We start from the raw sequence: 26,396 nt of genomic DNA, 5'->3' as shown, positions 1-26,396 counted from the left end.
ATTTGCTGTTGACTTGTGTGAGTTCTTATGTTTTGGATATTAAACCTCATGAGATGTATGATTTCCAATATTTTCTCCCATTTGGTAGGTTGCCCTTTCATTTTGTTGATGGTTTTCTTTGCTGTGCAGAAGCTTTTTAGTTTGATGTAATACCACTTGTTTATTTTTGCTTCCCATGCCTTTGACTTTTGGTTTCAAATTTTAAAAATCATTGCATGGGGCACCAGGGTGGCTCAGTCGGGTAAGTGTCCCACTTCGGCTCAGGTCACGGTCTCACAGTTCATGAGTTCAGGCCCTGCATGAGGCTCTGTGCTGACAGCTCAGAGCCTGAAGCCTGCTTCAGATTCTGTGTCTCCCTCTGTCTCTGCCCAACCTGCTCACGCTGTGTGTGTGTGTCTCTCTCAAAAATAAATACACATTAAATTTTATTTTTAAAAAATCATTGCAAAGATGATGTGAGGGAGCTTACTACCTATGTTTACTTCTAGGAGTTTTATGGTTTTAGGTCTTATGTTTCAGTCTTTAAACCATTTGAGTTAGTTTTGTGTGTGTGTGTGTGTGTGTGTGTGTGTGTGTGTGTGTGTGTGGTATAAGGGAGTGGTCTAGTGCCATTCTTTGCATGTAACTGTTCAGTTTTCCCAGCACCATTTAGTGAGGAGACTTTCCTGTCCCCGTTGTATGTTCTTGGCTCCTTTGTCATAAATTAACTGACCATAAATTCATGGGTTTGTTTCTGGGCTCTCTATTCTGTTCCATTGAACTATGTGTCTGTTTTTATGCCAATACCATACTGTTTTGATTACTGTAGCTTTGTAATGTAGTTTGAGATCAGCTTTGTTCTTCTTTCTCAAGATTGCTTTGGCTATTGGGGTCTTTTTTCTCTCTTAATTTACTTATTTAAAAGCAAATCCCAGACATTAGGTCAGTTGATCTCGATACACTTCAGAATTAGTCTCTGATAATATGGTCATTTTCTTATATAAACATGTGCTATTATTACATCTAACTGAGTGAGTGATAAATCTTTGGTATCAACCAATACCCAGTCCCTGGTCAAATTTTACCACCTATCCTAAGAATATTCCTTTACAGTTGGTTTGTTTGAACCAGGATCTAAACAAAGTCCATACTTATTAATACATTTGATTGTTATGTCTCTTAAATTTCTTTTAATTTGGAGGAAAACCCCTTCCCCATTTTTCTTTCTTGTAATTACTTTTTTGGAGATATTAGCTCTCTTGTCATGTTGAATTATCATTTTGAATTTTTTAAATAAACTTTTATTTTTAGAATAATGTTAGATTTATGGGAAAGTTGCAAAGATAGAGCATTCAGTCTATACCTCTCACCCAGTTTCCTCTCTTGTTAAGATCTTTCATCACCTTCATAGTGTCTTTTTGTCTATTTCAGCATCCTGTCCGGGATACTACCTTGTGTTTATTAGCCTTGGTTGAATTTTAAAGTAATTTCTGATCGTAAGCTCTCTTCTACTGTTGAGAAGAATAGCCATTTTCTGGCTAGGGGGCAGCACACTGTAATGGTTAAAAGCATGATTTAAAACCAAGCATAAGGTTTCAAATTCTTAATCACATAAAAATTGTATGATCTTGGACAGATTACATGTACTGCTACCACAGTTTCAGCATCTTTAAAATGGGAATAATAGTATTATTTACTTTATTGTATCACTGCAGAATATAAATTTGATAAATGCTTGCAGAACATGCCTGGCACATAGTAAACACTCAGTAAATATAGCTCTTAATAGAGGTATTATTTCCTAAATCACAGTGAATGTCAGGGAAGAAGCTGGGTCCCATGGTAGGGGAGAGATGAGTTTGCTAAGAGATGAGTTCCTTTGCTTTGTGTGATACGGATCTCAGTAAGTTTTAGGTATTTCACCTCTATCTTAAGAATTTTTGTTTAGTAGAACATATTTCTCTAGTATGTGGAGACCAAATATGGCTTTACAGGGATTTCTTAATATCAGGATTGGGGAATAAAACTGCATACTTTTTTTTCTTTATTATTCTCATGTAGTGATTGGTTTGTGTTTTGAAATAGCCTCCTTTATAAGGTACCAGAAGCAGGTGGTTTGTATGGCTTAAACACTAACATTTGTTTATGGCATGAAGTGCTCTCAAAGGAATTAAAATGGGCTTGGTCATATTCTCAGTGCCTCTTCCTGCACCCACACCCTCCTAACGTCGCTGTGTTGTCTCAGTTGCTTCCAGAGCCTCCCTTGTTGCCATGTAACAGTCTACATGGTTTCAGCAGACTTGCTCTGTTAGAGGAAACCTGTATTCATTAGAAGTTTTGCCTTTTTTTTCCCCAGAACTCATGGAAACATTGAGTCATCACATGTACTCTGCAAGGAAGTAAGGCAGCATTGGTAATTTCAACCTGCAGAACTCAAAGGAATCCAGGAGTTCAGTTAAATTTAAGACTACCAATTTGACTCCTTTCTTTCACAGGCCTTTACTTCCGGACTGGTGGGAGAAAATTAGCTGAGGAGGAAGATGTGTATTAGTGAGTATTGTACAGGAGTGCACTATAGGTCTCTTTCCAAATCCTCAGACTCCCCATTCACAGTATTCATCTAGAGCATAACTAGACTACTTTTCATTTCCAGGGATGGAAAGTGTGGGCCAGCTGTCTCTAGTCTGTGTTTATAGTCTGGGACTTTTCCTCAGGGCACCTGTGCCTGTCAGGGTCCTGAGCTTTCCAGAAGCTTCCTGGGTTAGATTTATCAGTATTGAAAGGCAGTTCTAGTTCAGAGTGACCTTTTGATGATCTGTGAGGAGAGCATTTGGGGGCCCAGAGACAGTGTAGTCATTGGCAAAACAGGAACATTTGAGTCAGGTAAACTTGGGTTGGGATCCACATTATCTGCCTTATTGGTTATGTTGTTTGGTCAAGACATTTAACTACCAGGGTGCTAAGTGACTCAGTCATTTGAGCATCCGACTCTTGATTTTGGTTCAGGTCATGGTCCCAATGTCATGGGATCGAGCCCCACAAGGGACACTACACTGAGCGTGGATTCTCTCTCTCTCTGTCTCTCTCTCCTTCTGCCCTTCTCCCCGGCTCACACTCTCTGTCTCTAAAAAAAAAGAGAAGAAGAATAAATAAATAAATAAAATAAAATTTTGAAAAGACATTTAACTGTTTTAACACTTCATAACTTCATCTGCAAAACGGGAAGAGTGATACACACCTCATAGGACTGAGATGAACATTAAACTAGATAGTAAGCACAGGGTGCTTGGTAGGCACTTAGACCCCTCTGTTGTTAGTAATGATCAACCATATTAGAGAGTTGGGAGACTTTGAACTTTGTGAGGTGAACATTTTTGTGTCCCAGCTTTTTCTTTTGTAAACACTCTCTAAAAACTATTTATCAGATTCAAAGTAGGTTTAAAATGCCTGCCTCTCTGTGAACAAGATTAAAGGAACATGAAGTACAGCTCTTGCTGTATTTCCCCAGGTCAGTGTTATTGCTTCATCACAAACAGAATATGGGGAGATGTTAACAGTGTCAGTGCTTACTGCCTCTCCTACCGCGGCCTCTCCATTACCTCCTAAATTCCTCTCATACCACTATAGCTCAGGCTGTTATCTCTTCCCTGCACTGCCTCCATGATTGTCCCCACTTGCTCCTTAAAATCCACCCTCCCCACATGCCACTGTGAGAGCAATCTTTGTGGAACAGATTTGATCGTGTTGGGCCCTTGTTTAACAGTATGGTGGCTTCCCTTCACTCTTAGGTTAAAAGATGCCATGCCACTGCCTGTCTCTCACCTCACCTGCCAGCACTCCCCTTTAGCCACAAGGTGGGATTTCCTTTCCTCCTGGCCCTGGGTCTCTATCAACTGACCCTGTTTCCACGAATGCTCCCCACACCTTGGGCCCTCTTGCCTTTAGTGACTTCATACCTTTTGGGTTTGGGGGGTATCAGATCCCAGCTTTTGGGGGTAATGTTTCCGTTTCAGAAAATGTTTCCCTGCCATCCCTCCCCACTCCTTGCTGTAAGCATTCTCATGGTACCCTATTCTTCTGTCATTTGACACGTTTTTAAATCTGTATTTGTGTGATTGTATGATTAGTACTAGTACCAGCAGTAGACTGCAAGCCCCACAAGGACAGTGGGTCCCTGGTCTTAGAGCAGGACTTGCCGCATGTTTGAGGCTCTCTCAGTGTGCAATGATTGCCTTGGGGCGGTCACAGCACACTCTTCTGTGCCCTTTTGCTGAGCCCTGCCCATCAGTCCTGATGTAATGTTGTCTGTGCCTGTCCCCTTCTCATTCCCATGAACAGCCTCAGCTGGACCCTCATCTTACACTTGGGTAATGAGATCCTCTCTACATGGCTTTCCTTTTTTTTTTGTGCTACCTTGAAAGCTGTGGTCCTGGCTTAGAAGATCCACTGCTTTGTCAGTCTCACTTTCCTCTTGACATATCTCTCAATCACATTGCACTGATGTTTCCTCCACCTGGAGTGCCGTCCACTTACCTCTCCCCAAATCCTCTTCTGTACTGCTGTTCCCACTCAAACCCGACCCACTCTAGAGGATGCATCCATATTTCATTATATATATTGAGGGTTTCTGAGGTGTCCTTTCTTCCTGATTTGATTAGAAATCCCTTTGGAAGATGGGATAATGGATCTTAATTTAATTTTTCTCTTCGTTACCTCAAGCATTTTAAATTTTGGTTCCTTATTAAATAGAACTGTATTTTTTTGTTGTAGAAAACTTAGAAGATATAGACAGTCCACAAGAAAAAATAATTTTGAATCTTTTCAAATACTGCCCACCAGAGATATTTTGGAAGGTATATACTCTTCCAGACTCTCTGGTGTTTGTGGGTGTGTGGATGTGCATACATACATGGTGTATACATATGTAGTCTTTCGTGTAAAATGGAAGCAGTGGGCAGTGTCCTCAACTCTTTTTTCACAAAGTACTATATCGTGAATACCTTTTTGTAGCAAATAATTGTCATCAATCACTCTCAAATGGTAAAACTATGCAGGAAATATTGTCCTTATTGAAATAATTATGTCTTTAGAGCTTTCTTAAAATTTTAAATTCTTTTTTTGTCATGGAATTGAACTTTTATCTGAGCTAGGGAGAAAAAAATAACAGTAAGTGAAGAGATGACACTGACGTTAGAAATGAGGTGACACAAATTTTTTTATGTTGCCTTTGAGATTAGAATTTATACAGAACCTGGAAATATTTTGAGAACTTGGTGAAAACAGTTTTGATATAAAAGTTGATGTGTTGACAGTGCTAACTGTTTTAATGAATCCTATAGTGGGGTAAGGCAGGTATTGTGGTTTATTTTTTATGACACGCCTCTTGAATTCCAGGGCAGGGAGCAGAACTGTATTTCTTCTTCCAGGTTCTCAGAAGATCAAAATTCCTGGCTCGTGACTGACTCTCTTGGAATGTGGAAATAACTGTTTCTTCCCTCCTCTCACACACAAGTACTTCACCTATTGGATTTTTTAAAATGAGAGTTTAGTTTAGAAACAGGCTCAGCACATATCGAGGTATAAGGTGGACAAGTAGAAAGAGTAGAAACAATATTTATAGCAATGTTATAAAAAGTTATATTAAAACATATGTCTTAGGTTGAATGTGTGAAAATTTTTATTTTCAGAAAAGCTCCCTTTGTTGAAATATTACCAGTAGGATTTCTTTTTAAAACAAGTTTCCTTAGAGAATTAAAAATTACTCTGTTAAAAAAGTTTAATCTTACACTCCGTTTTCCAAAAACATGTTTAGTGCATCAAATGAGGTACCAACATTATAATTTATGCTCAACTGGGTGGCTCAGTTGGTTAAGCGGCCGACTTCGGCTCAGGTTATGATCTCGCAGTCTGTGAGTTCGAGCCCCACGTCGGGCTCTGTGCTGACAGCTCAGAGCCTGGAGCCTGTTTCAGATTCTGTGTCTCCCTCTCCGTGACCCTCCCCCGTTCATGCTTTGTCTCTCTCTGTCTCAAAAATAAATAAACGTTAAAAAAAGTTTTTTTTTTTTAAATAATTTATGCTCTGGAGGAAAAGTGCAGTCCTCCTGCAGACACCTACTTCCTTATTCCTTCCCTATGGTCTCAGGGCTCTGTTGAGGAGTATTCTCTGGTTTTGCAGCAGATGTGTTTTGGGGCTGGGATGATCAGTATGCCTTTTCATGGCATTTTATATTTTCATTAGATCTTACTTTTGGAATAGTTCTTTTCTCCCAAAGAGAAAGTACACAGGGAAAGAACAATCAAGAAAAGTTCAAAGATGCTCAGTATCTTTCTCCTCTGTTCCTGCCTCTACACTGAGGATCTGACATATGGTGGGACTCCAGGAAATACTTGTTGAAGAGCTAATGTATAAATCCTGACCCTTGTGTTCCTAATTTACTCAGCAATGGAATTTCTCACTAATGCAATCATTAGGGGTAAAGTGTGCTGTGTCAGAACTTAGTCGACATTGGCACATCATGTTACTCAGGTCCTTTCTTAAAATCAAGTCCTTTTAATATAGGGGAAAGACCAGTGATAATCATCTAATTTGGTTTCTTGTGTTTCTAAATGGAAAAATTGAGGATTTTCATAGTGAAATGACTTCCTGTGTGCTTATATGTCAAGCATAGCAAGAAGACTGACAAACATGGAATATTTCTGGTTTCTTTCTTGTACCCTTACACCAACTTACCCCGTACTTAGCCCTTTCAAAATGTGGATGGGATAAGTTACTTGAAATTTTATTTCAAATTCCTTTGGAAATAGAATTCACCATATTTTGACAGCATCTTTTGAGAACAGTCTTTAATTATCTAACAAAGTACTGCAGATGACCTCATGTTGTTGGTCATGAGAGAAACTTCAGTGTGTGTCTGGCTCGGAACGATGCAGTGAAGTTCTCACAAGCCTCTGATGACAGGTCAGGCTGTCCACTCAGGTGTGTCCAGCTTGAGTTACAGAAAAGCTGATTAAGGAAAAAATTCAGAGGGACTTGTTGTGGTGTCATCTCCTTATGAATGGCATCGTTTTTTTGGTGATTTTTTTTTTTTTTTTTTGACTCTGGCCTGGTTTTTTAGGCAGTTTATTCTGCCTTCCCATATTCTTTGTTCTAGTTAATTTCATCTTCAACCTACTTATGATGGCATGTCAGAGTTAGAACTCTTAAGCAGCAGATCTGTTTTCAGTACTGCGTCCTTCCTGCATATTGATAGCCCAGAGCACTCTAGAGAGGTCTCATTTAGAGAGATAGCAGGGCTGATAAATATTTAGGAAATGAATGTGTTAGACATAGTGAGAAAGGACGATATTCTTACTTTACTAGAGACTTTGCTTTCCCCTGTAAATGATTATTCATAAGATAAAATTTTAAAAAGGATTCATTTTCATTAAGTTCAAAATTAGTTGCAAAACATAAAATTATTCTCTTATTATGTGTCACACAAGGAAATAAATGGCCTGGAAATGTACAACTGCTCAGCCAGTTTACAGGCTCTTAGTAGCTAGTACAAAAGTTACTGCTAATGAGGCCCACTTAACTCTGCCATGGAATCTGGTTTGTCGCTGTCTTATTTCTGTGTAGGAGAAAGATTCACAGTTTAGTAATACTAATGATCAGTTTTAGAAGTTTGATGTTTAACTAGGTTTCTTTACCCTTTCGTGCCTGAAGGAGTACTTAGACCAAGTACACTAAAACCTGGACTATGTTATAGGAGTACACTTATCATGATGAGCACTGAGTAATGTATAGAATTGTTGAGTCATTATATGTACGCCCAAACCTAGTATTAGACTGTATGTGAATTATACTTCAACTTAGAAAAACTAGATCATGTCAGGTATAGGTAAAAATCTAGGCTAAATTTTTTTTTTTATTCCAGTCCCAAGTGGGAAGTGTTTATACCGTGGGAGGTACTGTTCAACTCTACAAAAGCTTTTGACTTTTTACAGTATCACCAAGAAAGTAAATTTTTGTAAAAGTATAGAATAGGTGTGCCTTTTAAAAATCTCATTTAGGTAATGTTGAATATCAAATGCAAAAAAAAAAAGTTTCAAAATCTCATAAGTAGCACTGTAAAGTGATTAGGCTGTCAAAATCAATTGGTTGAACCACTAAATCAAAGAACTTATTTAAATAATGCAAACGTCTACCATGTATCTGGTCTTGTGGACACAGTTGTAAATGATCTGATACATTACTACCCTCACAGACCTGTTATGCTAAGGGGAGAGGTGGGTAGAGAAGCAACCTGTTGTGAGGCTGTGTGATTATGAGGACAGGAGCACAGTTGCCAGGGGAAGGCACTCGGAACAACAGAAAGGGAACTGTGGGTGCTTAGGGTCTAGAAATGCTTCTTATAAGTGATGATCCTTGCACTGAGTCGTAGTGGGATGATTAGGAGTTGGTCCATCTTCTAGTCTTACAAAAGCTGCATGTGGAAAGGCCAGAAGGTGAGAGGAAGTGATGCCTGTCCTGGGAACCTCCCGGAATTCAGTGCAAGTGTGGGAGGGCATGGGCTCAGCAGGGTTCACTTGGCGCCCCATGGCAGTGAGCCAGTCAAGAGTTTTTCAGCAGGATCAATACATGATATTTTAAAAGAACACTTTGACGGGGCACCTGGATGGCTCAGTTGGTTAAGCATCTAACTTGATTTCAGCTCAGGTCGTGATCTCATGGTTCATGAAATCCAGCCTGCTTGGAATTCTCTTTCTTCCTCTCTGTCCCTCCCCTGCTCACTCTCTCTCTCTCTCTCTCTCAAAAATAAAGAAACAAAAAAATTTAAAGAGCACTTTGAAATTTGGAGGATAGATTGGAAGAGGGTAAGATAAGTGGAAGAAAGATTGGTTCGGAGACGTTAAGGGGAGACAAAGGAACTCTTCTGAAACAGTGCCTAGCCCAGTGCAGAGCACTGAGTGAAAACTTATTGAACAAATGAGATCCAAAATCCTACACCGTGGTGTTGCAGGTTTCCAGAGAAGGGGAAGATCAGTGCAAGTCAGAAGATCCAAGGTAAAGTCCATCTGTTGGCTTCTGAAGAATCTATCGTTTCCCTGAAATGATGATAAAACTTTGTGTTCACATGCATTTTCTGAGTCATTAACTTTTGTCAGGTTCATAAAAGGTTCCTGACCTTCTGAAAGGTGAAAAACCACTGGGTTAGATGTTAGCCTGGCAGAACAGGACCTTGTGTGAGGCTCTGTAGAACTTTGTATTTAGTCATCTCAATAAAGGGCTTAAATTTATAAAAGATATTATCAGCTATTCTGATGACGTTAAGCTGGAACAGATATCTAATTATGCCAGGAGTCAAAGTACGGATTCAAAGAGAACCTAACAGTTTGGAGACAAGTGAACAAAAGTTGTAATCAGGTTCACAGCCCAACTGTACTGTATTGAAAGTGGGATAGAAGATGCTTCACCTTAACAACTTTTGTGAGCTGTTGCTCCTTAACAACCACTGGGCATGGGGGCTGAGGAAAGCTCTGGGAGTTCTGGAGTGCTGCCTGGTAGTGAACACTTGATGCCTGGAAGCCTCTGAGAAGAGGCAGAATCCCAGGTGAGTGATGCTGTATAGGAGTATGAGAGAGGAGTATTCCGCATTGGTCCTCAGAGATTGTTTGGAGTGCAGAATGAACTATTTCCCTGTATAGAGACCCACAGAAAATGCACTGGCACAGGCCTCCCTCTGTGCTGTCAACAGAGGGCACAACTGAGAGCTCTGTTTCTATGGAAAAGTATAAAAGTTAACAAAAAAAAGATGAAGACATGAGGCCACTTTTGCTGACACCGCCCTGTTGTGTGTTCCAGGGGTGGGCTCTCCCTCCCTTGGTGCTGAATGAAGTTCAGGAACACCGTTGTGAGGAGAGGAGTTGATAATCTGGCTATCCCGTGAGCTGCTTGGTCAATGGTGTGTTTTGTGGCATTTGTGAATTTCCTATTCAGAAATTGTGTGGGTTCCCAGCGTGTATCGTAGAGCTGGTTCTACTTATAGCTCAATAAAATCTGAGAGCACATCCGAAGGGGTGCTAGAGACTATGTGAGAGAGCTTTACCTTCAGCCCCAGAATTTAGTTTTACTTGGTTGTGACAATTTCGTTAGACCTTAAGCATTCATTTACTGAAATTCCTATTTGTCATTACAACCATTTTATAAATTTTTTTTAAGTGCTTATTTATTTTTTGGGAGATGGCGGGGGGGGGGGGCGGGGAGAGAGAGGGAGAGGGAAAATGAGAATGAATGAACACGGGGAGGGGCACCAGAGTGGCATAGGGGACAAAGGATCAGAAGCAGGCTCTGTGCTGACAGCAGAGAGCTGGTTGTGGGGCTCTAACTCACGAACTGCAAGATCATGACCTGAGCTGAAGTCCGATGGTTAACCAACTGAGCCACCCAGGCACCCCTCATTACAACCATTTTAAAAGTCAGAGAGCAAGAACTGTTTCAGTTTGTTTGTTATATAGCTTGGGAACTTTTTTTTTTCTGTTCACATCCTTTAACCTTAGACTCATCAAATACAGGATTCGTCCTACACAGTTAGGTGTTTCCTGTCTCGTTAACCTTTAGTAGTTGCCAAGCACTTTTTCCTTGTCAGCATGCTGCATTACTTTTTTTAAAGCTCTTTTAAAAATCAAACTCTGTTATTTATATCTTTCTATAGAAACAAGTCCTATTTAATGTTGAGCTTTCTTGAAAGTAATATTACACTCTATGTTAACTAAATGGAATTTAAATAAAAACTTGAAAAAGGAAAAAACAATGTCAAGGTCTCTGTGTTTGTAGTGAATATAATATTAATTTGTATTGTATTCATCAAGCATCTAGAGTGGTGCCTAGAGTGAAAAGAAACAGAATTGGTGGTTTCTCTTCATTTGTTTTTCACATCTGTTTTGACAAAACTGTAAGAATTAGACACTTTAGGAATCCTAATTTTATGTTTGTTATGGTAAACTTTAACCTTTTCTGTATTTTAGGTCTCAGTAGGATCCTAGGGCTTTGTACAAAAGACATATGTAAAGACATATGTATTTTTTATTTATTTTTGAATAGGCAGAATATCCAAAGTTCTGAACAGAATTTGGTAATAGAAAGGCTTTCTTCTGCTACTGTCCCCAAGTTCCCCAGAGGCCTCCAGTATTACCCTTTTTGAAAGAGATAACATTTGTCACTTGATTCTTTTACATGTTTCACAACTATTTAAATCTGGTGTTAACAACAAAATTAGTAATTTCTTCCTTGAATCTTTAAAAGTGTGTGTTATCGGGCACCTCGGTGGCTCAGTCAGTTAAGTGTCTGCCCATTTGTTTCAGCTCAGGTCATGATCTCTCAGTTCATGGGTTTGAACCCCGTGTTGGTCTCTGCTCTGACAGTGTGGAGCCTGGTTAGGATTCTCTCTCTCTCCCTCTCTTTCTCTTCCCTTCCCCTGCTTGTGCTCTCTTTCAAAAAAAAAAAAAAAAAAAAAAGTATGTTACATTTTAGTGGCGCCTGGGTGGCTCAGTAGATTGAGTGTCCAACTTCGGCTCAGGTCATGATCAGGTGGTTCTTGAGTTCAAGCCCTGTGTCAGGCTCTGTGCTGACAGCTTGGAGCCTAGAGCCTGCTTTGGATTCTGTGTCTCCCTCTCTCTGCTCCTCCCCTACTCACACTCTGTCTCTTTCTCAAAAATAAACATTAAAAAAATAATTAAAAAATGTATGTTACATTTTGATGGCAGCTGTAAGTTGTCTGTTTTCCGCTGGGGTGGTGGAGCCAAGGTGACAATTGTGGCCCTGAAGGGAGCTAACATCTGCGTGTCCTGGGTGAAGGAGTAAGATATGGACCCCCATCTTCCTTGTGGGTGCCTTAATATTCGTATTTATAATATAGATACTCTCAGGGGAATATGTTAATTCTTTAACCCTTGATGCAAAAAGAAGTTTCAGAGACATTTCTCTGTGCTCTTGTTGAGGGGATTCTAGAAGGGAAGGAGGTTGATACAGATCACTCAAGGAGAAATTATTGAAACCATAAAGTCAAACTATTGGCTAAGAAGTTGCCAAGGCTCTAGACTGTATCTGTGAGACAGTGCTGTATACTGAGTGGAACTGAATCAGAACTGGAGGCTACAATCCTGCATGCTGTTGCACTAACATCATTTGGAACTGTAACAGTAAAGACTTGCTCCATGTTATTTGTCCTCCATTATTTGCGAACCCCTCTTGCAAACACTCACCTATACCCCACACACACTAAAACAGAGCCCCTTTCTATCTTTGTCACCATCTGGTGTCAAATGTGCATCTACTAGGGCTGCATAGGCACCCAAAACACCTTTAGGCAGACAGTGTTGATTACACTGAGGTGCATATTTGATGAGAGGGAATTTTTAGAATAGGTAGTTAAACAGATTTAGAAAATCACTGAATGGAGGTTGATAGAAGAAACCACTTTCCTTTCAGTTATGAATTTTTGAGTAACATCTAGGGGGGAAAAGACACTTCTTTTCTAAAAAGGATTTCAGATAGAATGGGGAAAGGGAGGAATTGCACTGTTTCCCTCACAATTGTGCCTTTTTTTTTTTTTTTTTTTAAAGGAAAATATCCCAAAGAGCTCTTGATGACCAGGCACTTCTTTATACTGACAGCTGCTTGTGGAGTCTTCGTGCATTTCCTGGCAAATAAAATAGGGCAGGACCCTTTAGTCATTACCCTACTGGAGCTTTTTAGCCTAATTTTAATTCAGAATGATGCTGGAAAGATTTATAAAGGAATTGGTGTGATTATTCATAACAATTAAACTTTGCTTATTAGTAAACACGTGAGACCCAGGTCCCTGACACCTCCCCCCATCCCCTCCCCCAAGGTGCAAGGCCCAGAGATAAGGCAGGCCAGGCCTTGCTGAGGAGGGTGTGTACCAACAGAGAAACAGGAAGCTGTGCTTAGCCCGCTTGCCTGGAGGTTTCCAACTCTGGTCAGGTGTACTAAAGTCCCGGCAAGAGACACGTTCGTGCTGAGCCCTAGCAGCCACGCTGCTCGGCATAAATGCTTCAGACTGTCAATAACTGATGTGTAGAGAGAAGTATGACTGCATTACAGCTTAAAGAGCTGTCCCACTCAGGTCTCTACCGGAGAAGACGAGATCGCCCCGATAGTGTGAGACTAAATGGGTTACCGGAGGAAGAGCTAAGGTGAGTGCAAAGTCATGGTTGGCTGGAGGTCAAGACACCTAGTGATTGCAGCGAGATTCCTGCCTCAGTGGATGCAGCAGTGGGGAATACACTTTGAAGAGGTTCCACTGAAACCTCTCAGTCTGTAATTAAAGACTGAACACTATCCCCAGATTGTGCTGGATTGGAACTGTGCAAAACTAGAACTCATTTTTCCATTTCTTCACAAATCCTGTAAGTTGTTTTAGCTGTTCCCCAAAACTGCTGTGCTGTCTTTAAAAATTATATAATCATCAAAGTAATATTTGGAAACAATTGATTTTTCCCCCTTAGTTTAAAGATAGATTGCTTTGGCTTATTAGAACATGTTTCTGTGAGGAGTTTTTCTTTGAATTTTGGTGGTGAGATTAGTTTGTGATGTTTTGAGTGGGGGTTGGGGGGTGTTCATAGAGCATTCTTTGTTATTGAAATGGTTGAGCAAAGGAATGCAGAAGCTATTGAATGTAACCTAGGAAGGAAGGACATCAAAAATCTGGAGACCATTTTAACTAAAAGGTTAGGGTGTTTTGTTTTGTTTTGTTTTCAGACTTAATTTGCCTCATTTTAGTTTTTGTTACAGCTATTGAGAATTGTTTTTAGATTTTTAGGTTCTAAAAAGTCCCTGCAACATTAAGCCATATGTTAAAATATGCTAACTGTGAAGGGTTTAGATTTTGTTTCTGAGATGAAGTGTTCCTGTTTTAGTGCTGACAGGAGGCTGCAGTAAAGAGAGACTTCCTTTTCTTTTTATTACGTTTACTCTATAGTACTTAAGTTTGTTTATGGACTCATGACTTAAGTATTTGAATATTTCAACTAGATGGTGAGAGGGATATTTACATGCTGTGTGTTATTTCTCTTTTTTCTATAAGTTCATTTTTAGAGTTTGTTTTAAGTTCTGTATTTAAATTTGACAGGGAAACAATTATCAGGAACGCTTTTTTAAAACTTCTGTAAGTCTGTTTGTCTTACAGCCAGCTATATATACTACAGGAGCTATACTTTGGGAGGGAAACATTTACTTGAAAATTATCAACTCTTTCAATAACTTTTGAAGAGAATAGTAGCATTAAAGGACCATTATCGATGCTAACATTAGATTTTATTCCTTACTATGTCAGGTGTCTCTTAGGTACGTATAATTGTATCAATTTTGAATTGATTGGATTTAAAGACAGAATTTAAAGGCTTCAGAGTTTGAATTGTTACAAATTTTATGAGGTTTAGTGAAAATATTGAGCTCTCTCTTGCTAAACAGATAGGCTTTTGGAAGTGTCCTCTGAAATCAACATTTACAAGCAGACTCCAAACTACTCTTGAGCCAAGAGTGAAAAGTTACTGGAAACAGTTTTAATTTCAGATTTGGGGTCCTAAGGAATTTCCTTTATAAAAAAAAAATTAAGATATATAAAACAACATTTGAGACCAACCATATTTTATTTATTTTTCGGACAGTAGCAAAAGTACGCATGAATAAAATTGCGCTTATGCTCAAGGAGGTAGTTATTTTTATAATGACCTTCAAAACAACTGGATATTTTCCTTTTGTCTAGACTTCAAATCAAAGGAGGAAGAATATATTTTTCTTGAGAGAGATGGGGGTAGGTAGGGGCAGAGGGAGAGAGAGAGAATCTTAATCAGGTTCCATGCCCAGTCCAGAGCTTGATGCAGGGCACAATCTCACCACTGTGAGATCTTGACCATGAGATCATGACTTGAGCCAAAATCAAGAGTGGGACGCTTAACCAACTGAGCCACCCCAGTGCCCCAAGGAGGAAGAATAATTATTAAGAAGTATTGCTTGTTCTGTTGAGTTAAGGGGAAATATTTTTCCACCCATTCTGGTGATACAGTTCTCAGGTGATAATAAGGGACTTCTGCTTCTGTGATTTCTCTGTCCTTTACTGCAGAGAGAATGACCATTATTCCTTATTTTATTTAAAAAAAAAATTTAATGTTTATTTTTGAGAGAGAGACAGAATGCAAGCAGAGGAGGGGCAGAAAGAGATGGAGACACAGAATCCGAAGCAGGCTCCAGGCTCCAAGCTGCCAGCACAGAGCCCGACGTGGGGCTCAAACCCATGAACTACAAGATCATGACCTAAGCCAAAGTCAGACGCTTAGCTGTCTGAACCACCCAGGCGCCCCTATTATTCCTTATTTTAGGAGTGTGGTACTTAGCTAGTAAAAGTAGGCAATTGTCTGTTTTTCCATGGACTTTTTATCAATTTAGAGAGTCAGGTTGTTTGTTTTTCTAATTTTATAGTAAGCCTATTTTTAGCATTAAATCAGGTTTCTTAGTTAATAGGAATCAGGGAGGGTAGGGACTTTGAAATTAGGCACACCCATTTCAGCACCACTCTGTTAGACAAGTTACGTAATCTTGTTAAACCTCAGTTTGTTCCTCTTTAGAACGAAGTAAAAATAACTGCCATTATTGAGCATCATTTACTATCTCATAAATTCCTCACCACCAACCTACAGAGGCAGAGGCGTTATTTAAAAAAAAAAAAAATTTTTAATGTTTATTTATTTTAGAGAGAGAGAGAGACAGACCACGAGCGGGGGAGGGGCAGAGAGAGAGGGAGACAGAATCCGAAGCAGGCTCCAGGCTCTGAGCTGTCAGCACGGAGCCCGATGACAGCACAGAGCTGTCAGCACAGAACCACGAGATCGTGACCTGAGCTGAAGCCGGACGCTCAACTGACTGAGCCACCCAGGCTCCCCGAGGCAGGGGCATTATTATATTGTGCATAGTGGTATAGGATTAATGGCTTTCATGCATTATTCAACTAATTTTTATTAGGTGCCTACTCTGCTAAATAAAGATGTAGTGATGAATCAGACACAGTTCTTCCCCTTTAAGGCACGCCACGGTTTTGGCACATGAACTGTGACCAACAGGTGCTCTTCACACAAGCAGTTGTTTGACTTTGAATACATGTAATATCAAACATTTCTCACACCGCCTCAGTATTGCACAAGACCCATACCTGCTCACATTCCTTCTCACTCTCCTGTTCACTTTCTTGGCATATTTATGAACTCTAACAGAATGATAGAAACTAAAAGAGCTATGCTCATTGCCAGAAAACATTTTTCTTGAAAGTTAAAAATAAAAGACTATGCTCTGAAACAAAATACAAGTGTTTAAGGAGGACCGTGAAAGACATGAAAACAACCCTGGCTTCAAACTTGTAAGAGGCAGCATGAAAAACACTGACTTTATAGACTTTTATTTTGATGTACTAAATATAACCTGAAACTTCCCCTATTGCATACTTTGTACAACAGACTGTTACCCTCTACATTTGAGGGTTATGTTATGGCAATTTATTTTATTTAAATAGTAGTTGTTACTACCAGTGGAAAGTGTCCTGTGGGTCTTTGTCTTGAGTTCTAGAGCATGTCCTTAATTTTGGCTAGATTCTAACATGTCAAAGAAACCATTGGAAATTATTTTCCCTTGTGAAGCTCAGTGTTAAGGATTTGGATATAGTGTGGATGTTCATTTGTATCCAAGACTATATAAAGTCTGTGTATACAAATAGAGATTGTCTTTCTGTCCAGTTCTCATGACCTGGATACAACTGGTATGACTTTCAAATTTGAGCAATGGACTCCTTAGCACAACATAGCTCACACTTTTATGTCAGTCGGCTCAGAGCTTGTTCTGAGTTTCACACCTCTAAAAAGAATTTACCCTTTTTTCCTTGGAATTTTTGATCTTCAAAAGTCGCATCTAAGATAAACCCTTGGGGCCCCTGGGTGGCTCAGTCAGTTGAGTGTCCTGACTCTTGATTTCGGCCTAGGTCATGATCTCATGGTTCATAGGTTTGTGCCCAACATTGGGCTCTGCACTGACAGTGTGGAGCCTGCTTGGGATTTTCTGTCTTTCTCTCTCTCTGCCCCTCTCTTGAGTGTGTGTGCATTCTTTCCCTCTCAAAAATAGATAAACATTTAAGATATACCCTTATCTGTATACTTAATCCTTAACTATTTATTCCATCCTTCAAACTATGTTGCACCCAGACACCTTGTTTTTTGATGAAACATGAAGAACATGCCTAACACAATACACACACACACACACACACACACAACACACACACACACACACACACACACACACACACATTCACATACACCCTTTAAAATTCTCACTCACTTTTGGGGTGCCTGGGTGGCTCAGTCAGTTAAGCAACTGACTTCAGCTCAGGTCATGATCTCACAGTTCGTGGGTTCAAGCCCCACATCAGGCTCTGTGCTGACAGCTCAGAGCCTGGAGCCTGCTTCGGATTCTGTGACTCCCTCTCTCTCTGTTCCTCCCCTGCTCATTCTCGGTCTCTGTCTCTCAAAAATAAGTAAATGTTAAAAAAAATTAAAATTCTCACTCACTTTTGCTCTCTCTCAGATATAAAGGATCTGTAAGTAACTAATTGGGGATACCTCAAAAGTCAAGTCTTTGCTGGGTAGGCCTGAAACATAGTTTACATAGAAACATTGGCCAAATCTGGCCCACTGCCTGTTTTTGTATGGCCCATGTGGATTTTATATTTTTCAGTGGTTGGAAAAAAGTTGAAAGAAGAATATTGTATAACATACTGAAAATTACATGAAACTCAAATTTCACTATCCATAATAAATGAAGTATTTTTATTTTATTTATTTTTAATTTTTTAAATGTTTATTTTTGAGAGAGAGAGAGAGAGAGAGAGAGACCAACAGAGTGCCAGTGGGGGAGGGGCAGAGAGTGAGGGAGACACAGAATCCAAAGCAGGCTCCAGGCTCTGAGCTGTCAGCACAGAGCCCGATGCGGGCCCGAACCCAGAAACCGTGAGATCACTACCTGAGCTGAAGTTGGGTGCTTAACCGACTGAGCCACCCAGGTGCCCCTCAAAAATAAACATTTAAAAAAAATTTCAGGGGCACCTGGATGGCTCAGTCGGTTAAGCGTCCGACTTCGGCTCAGGTCAAGATCTCACGGCTCGTGGGTTCGGGCCTTCTGTCAGGCTCTGTGCTGACAGCTCAGAGCCTGGAGCTTGCTTCAGATTCTGTGCTTCCCTCTCTCTCTCTCCACCCCTCCCCCACTCATGCTGTCTCTCAAAAATAAACATTAAAAACAATTTATTTATTTTTGAGAAAGAGAGAGTGGGGAGGGGCAGAGAGAGGGAGACAATGGATCCAAAGCAAGCTCTGCACCGATAGCAGCAAGCTCCATGCAGGGCTTGAATCTAGGAACTGTAAGATCTTGACCTGAGCTGAAGTCAGACACTCAACCAACAGAGCCGCCCAGGTGCCCCATAAATGAAGTTTTGCTGGAACACAGCCAAGCTTCTTTGCACGGTTGTCTCTAGTAGTTTCTTGCTACAGTGTACAGTGGCATTAGACCCTTGGTCTAGTTCTAAGATATAAAATCCTTCTGTTTTTCCCTGTTGTTCCTTTAGTTATGCACCTACTCTCTCCACTCCTCCACCTCCCAGTTAGATTTGTTGTACCTGGATAAAATCAGGGCAGGGCTGTGTCAATCTTGAAATGAGTGAGGAAAACAAAAGAAAAAATACTTTGAAGTTTGTATCCCTACATGAAGTTGACTAGATGCAGCAGTAAGAATTTATTTACTTGTTAGAACTTCTTAATGCTATCTTTCCTGCAATTTTTGTGATGGAACTGGCCAACGAGGAATAGGAGGAAGTGCAAAGTAACCTTTACTTTCTGATTATTAAGTAAACCTTCTGAGCTTGTATCTTTCTAGATATAGGACATAATCATTTTTAAGTAGTGGGAATGTCCTTGGGTTGCTGGGGTGGCTCAGTCAGTTAAGCGTCCGACTCTTGATTTGGGCTCAGGCCATGATCTCACAGTTCGTGAATTTGAGCTTCACGTTGGGCTCTGTGCTGGTAGTGCAGAGTCTGCTTGGGATTCTCTCTCCCTCTCTCTGCCCTTCCCCACTCGCGCTGTCTCTGTCTCTCTCAAAATAAGTAAATAAAAAGTTAAAAAAAAAAAAGGTAGTGGGAATGTACTTGACTTGGTTTGAGAGTTGAAAACTCAGATCATGTGTTCTGAATAATACATTTCCACTGGTTGAGCCCTTGTTATGGGTTGGGCACTATACTAAGAATTTTCATAGTTTGGGAGTTTTTTGTTTGTTTTTTAACTCACAATTCAATAAGTGAGGAAGAAGAACCTAAAGTTGGAAAAGGTAATCATCATTATTAACCAGTTCCTGTCCTTGATTCTGAGTTCAGTTGAGGTTGGAGTAGGTCAGCTTAGGATGTGCATTTCTTTGCATACCTGCTTTGCAGTTTGCTTATTATTTCTTTGCCTGTATTTTGGATGAAAAACCAATGTTCATATTTGAGTTTGAGACATATAGTCTGTGAGACAATTAGGGGGATAAAATTGCAGCTTTGCCGTTTTTGTCTGTTCTTATTTAATGGTTCAGCGAGAACATATTTAATCTTCCTAACAGTGAACACATCACATAGTTAATAAATATTTTTTTCTCTGAGAGATGTATCATTTTGTCAGTTTTGGTTTCTTTAAAGGTAGTAGTGCTTTCTTATGTGTGTTTAAGGGTGTAATATAGACAAATACATGGGGGGGGTGGGATCATGCTGGAATATTATGCAGCTGTGAAGAAGAAGGAAATCCTGCCATTTGTGACAACATGAATGGACCTTGAGGGCCTTATGCTGATAAGTCAGAGAGGGAGGCACAAATACTGTATGATATCACTTTTATGTGGAATCTAAAAAAACTCACCTTGGGAAACCAGAGAGTAGAATGGTCGTTACCAAGGCCTGTGGGCTGGGGGTGTTGAGCAGATGTTTTAAGGGTACAAACTTGCAACTAGTAGCTAAATAAGTCCTGGAAATCTAATGCCCAACATAATGATTGTAGTGAACAATACCGTATTCAACACTTCAGAATTGCTAAGAGACTAGATGGCAACTATTCTCAACACAAAAAGGAAATGATAATTATGTGCCATGGTAAAGATGTTAGCTAAAGCTACCTTAGCAATGATACCACAATATACAAATATATCAAACCAACAGGTTAGGTTGGCTTCTTCAAACTTCTACAGTGTCACATATCTCAATTATATGAATGTTTCTAAAATAGTATAATCCACAAGTATTTATATTGTAATAATTGGCTTTACAGGCATACCCCTCCTCATCCTGCTCACTTTACCTGTCCCTCTCCTGTGCTCCTCGCCGTTAGTAGAGGATTCTCCAAAGCCAGAGGCCTGGCCTTATTTCTGTTGCATCCCTAGCATCTACCATAGTACCTAGGAGGTCATCACTGTCCAGTATCTATTCCTCACTTGATGAGTGAAGAAATTAGAAACTAAACAGGCTTAGAGGTACCTCTTATATCTTCCAAAGCATCATGGTCAAAAAGATCATGGTCATTTTGTTTTTCAGTAGTTTGGGGAAACTTATTTTCTAAAGGAGAATATATTTTCCTCTTTATCACCTAAAATATTTCTATATAGTTTAGAGACTAGATGCTGAAGTTAAAAATAGCAATGTTAGTGAAAGGAATAATTAAAAAGTGAAAAGTCTTTAGATAAGGATCCCTTTTCTGTTTCTCTGTACAGCTGAGAGACATTTAGGAATGAACCTCAACTTCAGAATCAATTTGTGAATTTGTTGTCAATAAACATAAAATTTTCTCAATGATTTGCTATCACAATTAAATGCCAACATTTTAATCATCATAATTGCTTTCCTATAGCTTCAAAAATACACATAAAACCTTAAAGTATCAGTTATAAATCACTTATAAAAACAAAAAAAATAGCAGTTGACTAACAATTGCACTTTACCTACATTATTTGGATAGATGCTATTAAAATGAAACCATATTACTTATATTGTATATATTTACATATAAAAATATACATTTTGAAAACATAACCACTTATTGTGTATCTGTGAGACCCAGTTTAATTCTGTGATTAAAACAGGCTTTGAGGGGTGCCTGGGTAGCTTGTAGATTGAGCAGCTGACTTTTTATTTCACCCAGAGTCTGCTTGAGATTCTCTCTGCTCCTCTCCCCTGCTCATGCTCACACTCTCATTCGCTTGTTTAAAAAAATAAGTTTTGAACGTGAATATTCTTTTATAGAATATCTACTTTTAGGGGTGCCTGAATGGCTCAGTTGAGTGTCCAACTCTTGATTTTGGCTGTAGTCATGATCTCATGGTTCTTGAGTTGGAGCCCTACATCAACTCTGCTCTAACAGTGTGGAGCATGCTTTGGAAACTCTCTCTCTCCCTCTCTCTGACCCCCCCCCTCCCCGTTCGTGTGCATGCTTTCTCCCTCACTCTCTCTCTCTCCTGTGCACGTGCTCTTTCTCTCAAAAATAAATAAACAACAACAAAAAAAAGAATACCTGGGGCGCCTTGGTGGCTCAGTATCCGACTTTGGCTCAGGTGCTGACAGCTCGGAGCCTGGGGCCTGCTTCGTTCGGCTTGTGTCTCCTCTCTCTGCCCCTCCCCCGCTTGTGCTCGCTCACTCACTCTCTGTCTCTCTCAAAAATAAATAAATGTAAAAAAAAAATTTAAAAAAAGAATACCTGCTTTTAGAAGTAAATACTGAATATGTTTTCAAATAAATATATGACTCCTTAAGTCTTTTTAAGGCCACGTTGGTTTCCTAGAGCTGTTCCACAAACTGGGTGGCTTCAAACGGCAGGTTTACTGTCTCACAGTTCTGAAGACTAGAAGTCAGAAATCAGTGTGTCAGCAGGACCACATTCCCTCTGAAACCTGAAAGAGAGAATCCTCTTCTAGCTTCTGGCATTTGCTGGCGTTGCTTACTTACTGTTGGCTTGTAGATGGCATCACTCTAATCTCTGCCTCTTTTATAACATGGCTGTCTTCTCCATATGTCCATGTCTTCACACAGTGTTCTCCCCATGGGTGTGTCATATCTCTGTGTCTCCTCTCCTCTTTGTGTAAGTACACCAATCATCTTAATTTGTATCTTAACTATATCTGCAAAGACTCTATTTCAAATAAGATCCTGTTCAGGGTACCAGGAGTTAGGATGTCAGTGTATCTTTTTACAGTTTGTTTATTTATTTTTGAGAGAAAGAGAAAGAGTTTACTAGGGAGGGCAGGGGGGGGGGGGTAGAGAATCCCAAGCAGCCTCCTAACTGTCAGCATGGAGCCCGACATGGGGGCTCAAACTCACAAACTGTTAGATCATAATCTGAGCCGAAATCAAGAATTGGACGCTTAACCAAGCACCCCATCAACGTATCTTTTCAGGAGACAGAATTCAATCCACAGTAGCAGTCTGTTCATAGAGTGTATATAAAGATTAAAAATCAATCTCGTGTGCAGTTTTTTAAGAAACAGCTTTCTTGAGGTTGAACTAATGAACCTCAATGAAGTGCACAATTTTAATGTGCAGTTTGATCAATTTTCACAAGTAAACACAGTGATACTTTTACCACAGTCAAAATAATGAGCACACTCATCATCCCAGAGCTTCCCTCTCTCTCCCTTCCCTGCATCCCCAGGAACTTTGATCTGCTTTTTGTCATTCTAGATTACTTTAGATTCTTAAGAATTTCAGGTGAATAGAATCATACGATAATGTGCTCTTTGTTTTGATTTGGCTTTTTAACTCAGCATACTTATTTTGAGATCCATCCATGTTATTGCCTATATCAGCAGTCCCTTCCATTGTGTCTTTGAGTGATGTTCCATTTTATGGGTAAGTTATAATCTGTTTAGACAGTTGCTTGCTGGTTGACATTTGAGTTGGTTCCAGTTTTGGGCTATTACAAATAAAGCTGCTGTGAACATTCTTGTACAAGTCCTTGTAAGGACATATTCTTTCATTTCTCTTGGGTAGAATGACTGGTTGTTAGGTAGGTTATGTATATTACATTTTTTGAGAAATATCTAAACTGCTTTCCAAAGAGATTGTACCCATTTCCACCAACAGTGGTTGAGGGTTCTGTTTTCTCCACATCCTCACCAACACTTGGTTTCATAATTTTTTTTTTAATTTTAGCCATTTGGGGGTGTGTAGTGGTGTCCTTTGTGGCTTTAATTTGCATTTTCCTAATGACTCATGTAGTTGAGTATATGTTCATTTGCTTGTTTGCAATCTATGTATCTTTGGCAAAACGTTCAGTTTTTTGCCTATCTTTTATTGGGGTATTTCTTACTGGTATTAAGTTTTCACAGTGTTTATATATTCTACATACAAGTCTTGTCAGATACATATTTTGCAAATGTCTCCTCCCACTGTGTGGCTTGTCCTCTCATTTTTATAAGTGTCTTTTGAAAAGCAAAAGGGTTTTTTTGATACTTTATTGATTTTTTTGTTTTTGAAGTTTGTGCTTTCTGTGTCCTATTTAAAATCTTTCCCAAACCCAAAGTAAGATTATTAATACATATGTCTCATATAAATATAAACTCATTAATTATTTTTAAAAACCGTCATGGCCTTTCATACCATTTAGTGCTTTTCTGGCTATGTGGTAAGTGCGTCACAGCCTCAGTGAATCTTCACAATAATCCTGTGAGGTGCAGAGTATTTCCCCTTTTCACAGAGAAGGGAAAGGACTCTTAGAGACACATGATTTGTAATTTGGGCAATTGGGATTTGAACACAGGGCTGTACCCATTTGTGTCTTGTGTTCAAAGTGTGAGCTCTTAACCACAGAACTTAGGCTTCATTTAGGTTTTAGGGTAAGATTTCTTATGTGGAAGTTTTGAATATACGTGACCATATCTTAAAAGTTAAAAATTTACCATTGAACGTGAAAGTAAACGTTAACCTCCTGTGCTCGCCTGTAAGTAATAAGATCAAAACAAAAATAGAAATTTTATGCCTCCTTTTCACAGATATTTGTCAGAGAAAATATCCAGGTTTAAAAAGCTAAAAATATTACATTTGTATGTCATAATGAATATATTCCTTTTTTTTTTTTTTTTAAAGTAGGCTCCATGCCCAATGTGGGGCTTGAATTCACAATCCTGAGATTGAGAGTCACATGTTCTACCAACTGAGCCAGCCAGGTGCCCCATAATGAATATATTCCTTAAAATTAAAATTGAACATCATAAAAATATCCAAGTTTTTATCTTGCCAACAATATTGTACTCCTGCCTCTGGCAGCCAGAGTGTGAAGGGAACCAGACTGAGATAGGAAGCTACAATGAATCATTGCGTGTAGGATGTTGACTTATGTTTGACAGTTTCTGCTGCCAACTTTAGTTTTTAATTCTGACATACAGAATTTGTTGGAACAAAACTGAAATTCTACAGTGTTTTGGAAAATTTCAATAATATTTCCAAGTGCTGGAAGATACATTGTTTGTTTCATGGTTAGAACTAATAACAACAATCTTGGGAGTATCTGATATAAACTGACATAAAAGTATTTTATTTTATTTTTTTTATTTGTAATTTAACTTTATTTTTTATTTTTTAAAATTTACATCCAAATTAGTTAGTATATAGTGAAGCAATGATTTCAGAAGTAGATTCCTTAGTGCCCCTTACCCATTTAGCCCATCCCCCCTTCCACAACCCCTCCACTAACCCTCAGTTCTCCATATTTATGAGTCTCTTATGTTTTATCCCCCTTCCTGTTTTTATATTATTTCTGCTTCCCTTCCTTTATGTTCATCTGTTCTGTGTCTTAAAGTCCTCATATGAGTGAAGTCATATATTTGTCTTTTTCTGACTAATTTCACTTAGCAAAATACCCTCTAGTTCCACCCACATAGTTACAAATGGCAAGATTTAATTCTTTATGATTGCCGGGTAATACTCCATTGTCTATATATACCACCTCTCCTCTATCCATTCATTCCATTGGTGGACATTTGGGCTCTTTCCATACTTTGGCTATTGTTGATAGTGCTGCTATAAACATGGGGGTGCATGTGTCCCTTCAAAACAGCACACCTGGACAGACAGGTATTTTAAACATGAGGTTTTATAAAAGTGTAGCCAGTTTAAAAGATAACAGTTTTCCTGGATCTAGAATCATTGTTTCTGTGACAGACAACAAATACTTTTAAAATGGATTCAACTGAAAATAGTAGCTATTTTTTAGCACCATTTGTAGTTTTGGTTCTTCTTAATATAATGTTTTCTTTTTCTTTCTTTCTTTCTTTCTTTCTTTCTTTCTTTCTTTCTTTCTTTCTTTCTTAATGTTTATCTCTGTGAGAGAGAGAGCAGGAGTGGGAGAGGAGCAGAGAGAGAGGGAGATACAGAATCAGAAGCAGGCTCCATGCTCTGAACTGTCAGCACAAGTCCCGATTCGGGGCTCGAACTCACAAACTGTGAGATCATGACCTGAGCTGAAGTCAGACGCTCAACCGACCGAGCCATCCAGATGCCCCTATAATGTTCTTTATTTAAAGGATATATTGCTAGGTTGTGAGTTTCCCATGTTAGTAGGTAAAATGTATTTGTCTAGGCATTCTTGGTTCAGTCTACATTTATTAAGGTCTGACTCTGTGCCAGGGAAATGGGGATATGAAGTTGATTAAACCATTCATTATCTACTAACATGGAACTTTGTATATGGTGGAAAAACAGACACACAGAGATAATTAAAAGATAGCTGGAGGAATGGCCATGATGCTATAGGATCAGAGTGCATTGGGGGCACCTGGATGGCTCAGTCGGTTAAGCGTCCAACTTCAGCTCAGGTCATGATCTCACAGCTTGTGGGTTCGAGCCTTGTGTCAGACCCTATGCTGACAGCTCAGAGCCTGGAGCCTGCTTCGGATTCTTATCTCCCTCTTTCTCTGCTTTTCCCCCACTCGTTCTCTCTCTCTCTCTCTCTCTCTCAAAAATAAATAAACGTTAAAAAAAAAAGGATCAGAGTGCATTAGCTACCTATTACTGAATAACAAATCACCCCTAAACTTAAGGGCACCTGGAGTCGGCACACTTTTTTGTAAAGGGCCAGATAATATTTTAGGTTTTGCACACTATACATTCTGTGCCACAGCTACTCAACTCTGCTGTTGTAATATGAACACCGCTGTAGAAGATGCGTAAATGAATGAGTGTAGCTCTTTGTGTTACAATAAAACTTCACCTACAAAAGCAGACAGTGAGCCACATTTGGCCTGTGGGTACGGATTTACTGACTAGAGGCTTAAAACAGTGAACCTTTGTTATCCCACAGTTTCTGTGAGCAAGGAA

The 26,396-nt window shown here is 39.4% G+C and overlaps 1 protein-coding gene across 8 annotated transcripts in view; it reads left to right on the top strand.

Moving 5' to 3' along the window:
* Window positions 1-26,396, top strand: part of LIMS1 (LIM zinc finger domain containing 1) — a 165,395-nt gene that overhangs the window by 83,150 nt on the left and 55,849 nt on the right. Inside the window, exon 1 of one of the 8 annotated variants that reach the window (XM_019434596.2) lies at window positions 12,923-13,176. The exons of 5 other annotated variants lie outside the window; for them this stretch is intronic. In XM_019434596.2, the coding sequence (XP_019290141.1) occupies window positions 13,070-13,176 (107 nt within the window). In that variant the 5' untranslated portion in view covers window positions 12,923-13,069. Of the gene's footprint in view, window positions 1-12,922; window positions 13,177-26,396 lie in introns of those variants that run through there. 2 more of the 8 variants (XM_019434597.2, XM_053890492.1) reach the window with 2 other exon arrangements.

This window comes from Panthera pardus, unplaced genomic scaffold (genome assembly GCF_024362965.1).
Source record: "Panthera pardus isolate Hobbes unplaced genomic scaffold, ASM2436296v1 HiC_scaffold_25, whole genome shotgun sequence".
Classification (NCBI taxonomy): Eukaryota; Metazoa; Chordata; class Mammalia; order Carnivora; family Felidae; genus Panthera; species Panthera pardus.
Note: the sequence above shows the minus strand (reverse complement) of the source record. Positions and strands in the feature narration are given on the sequence as shown.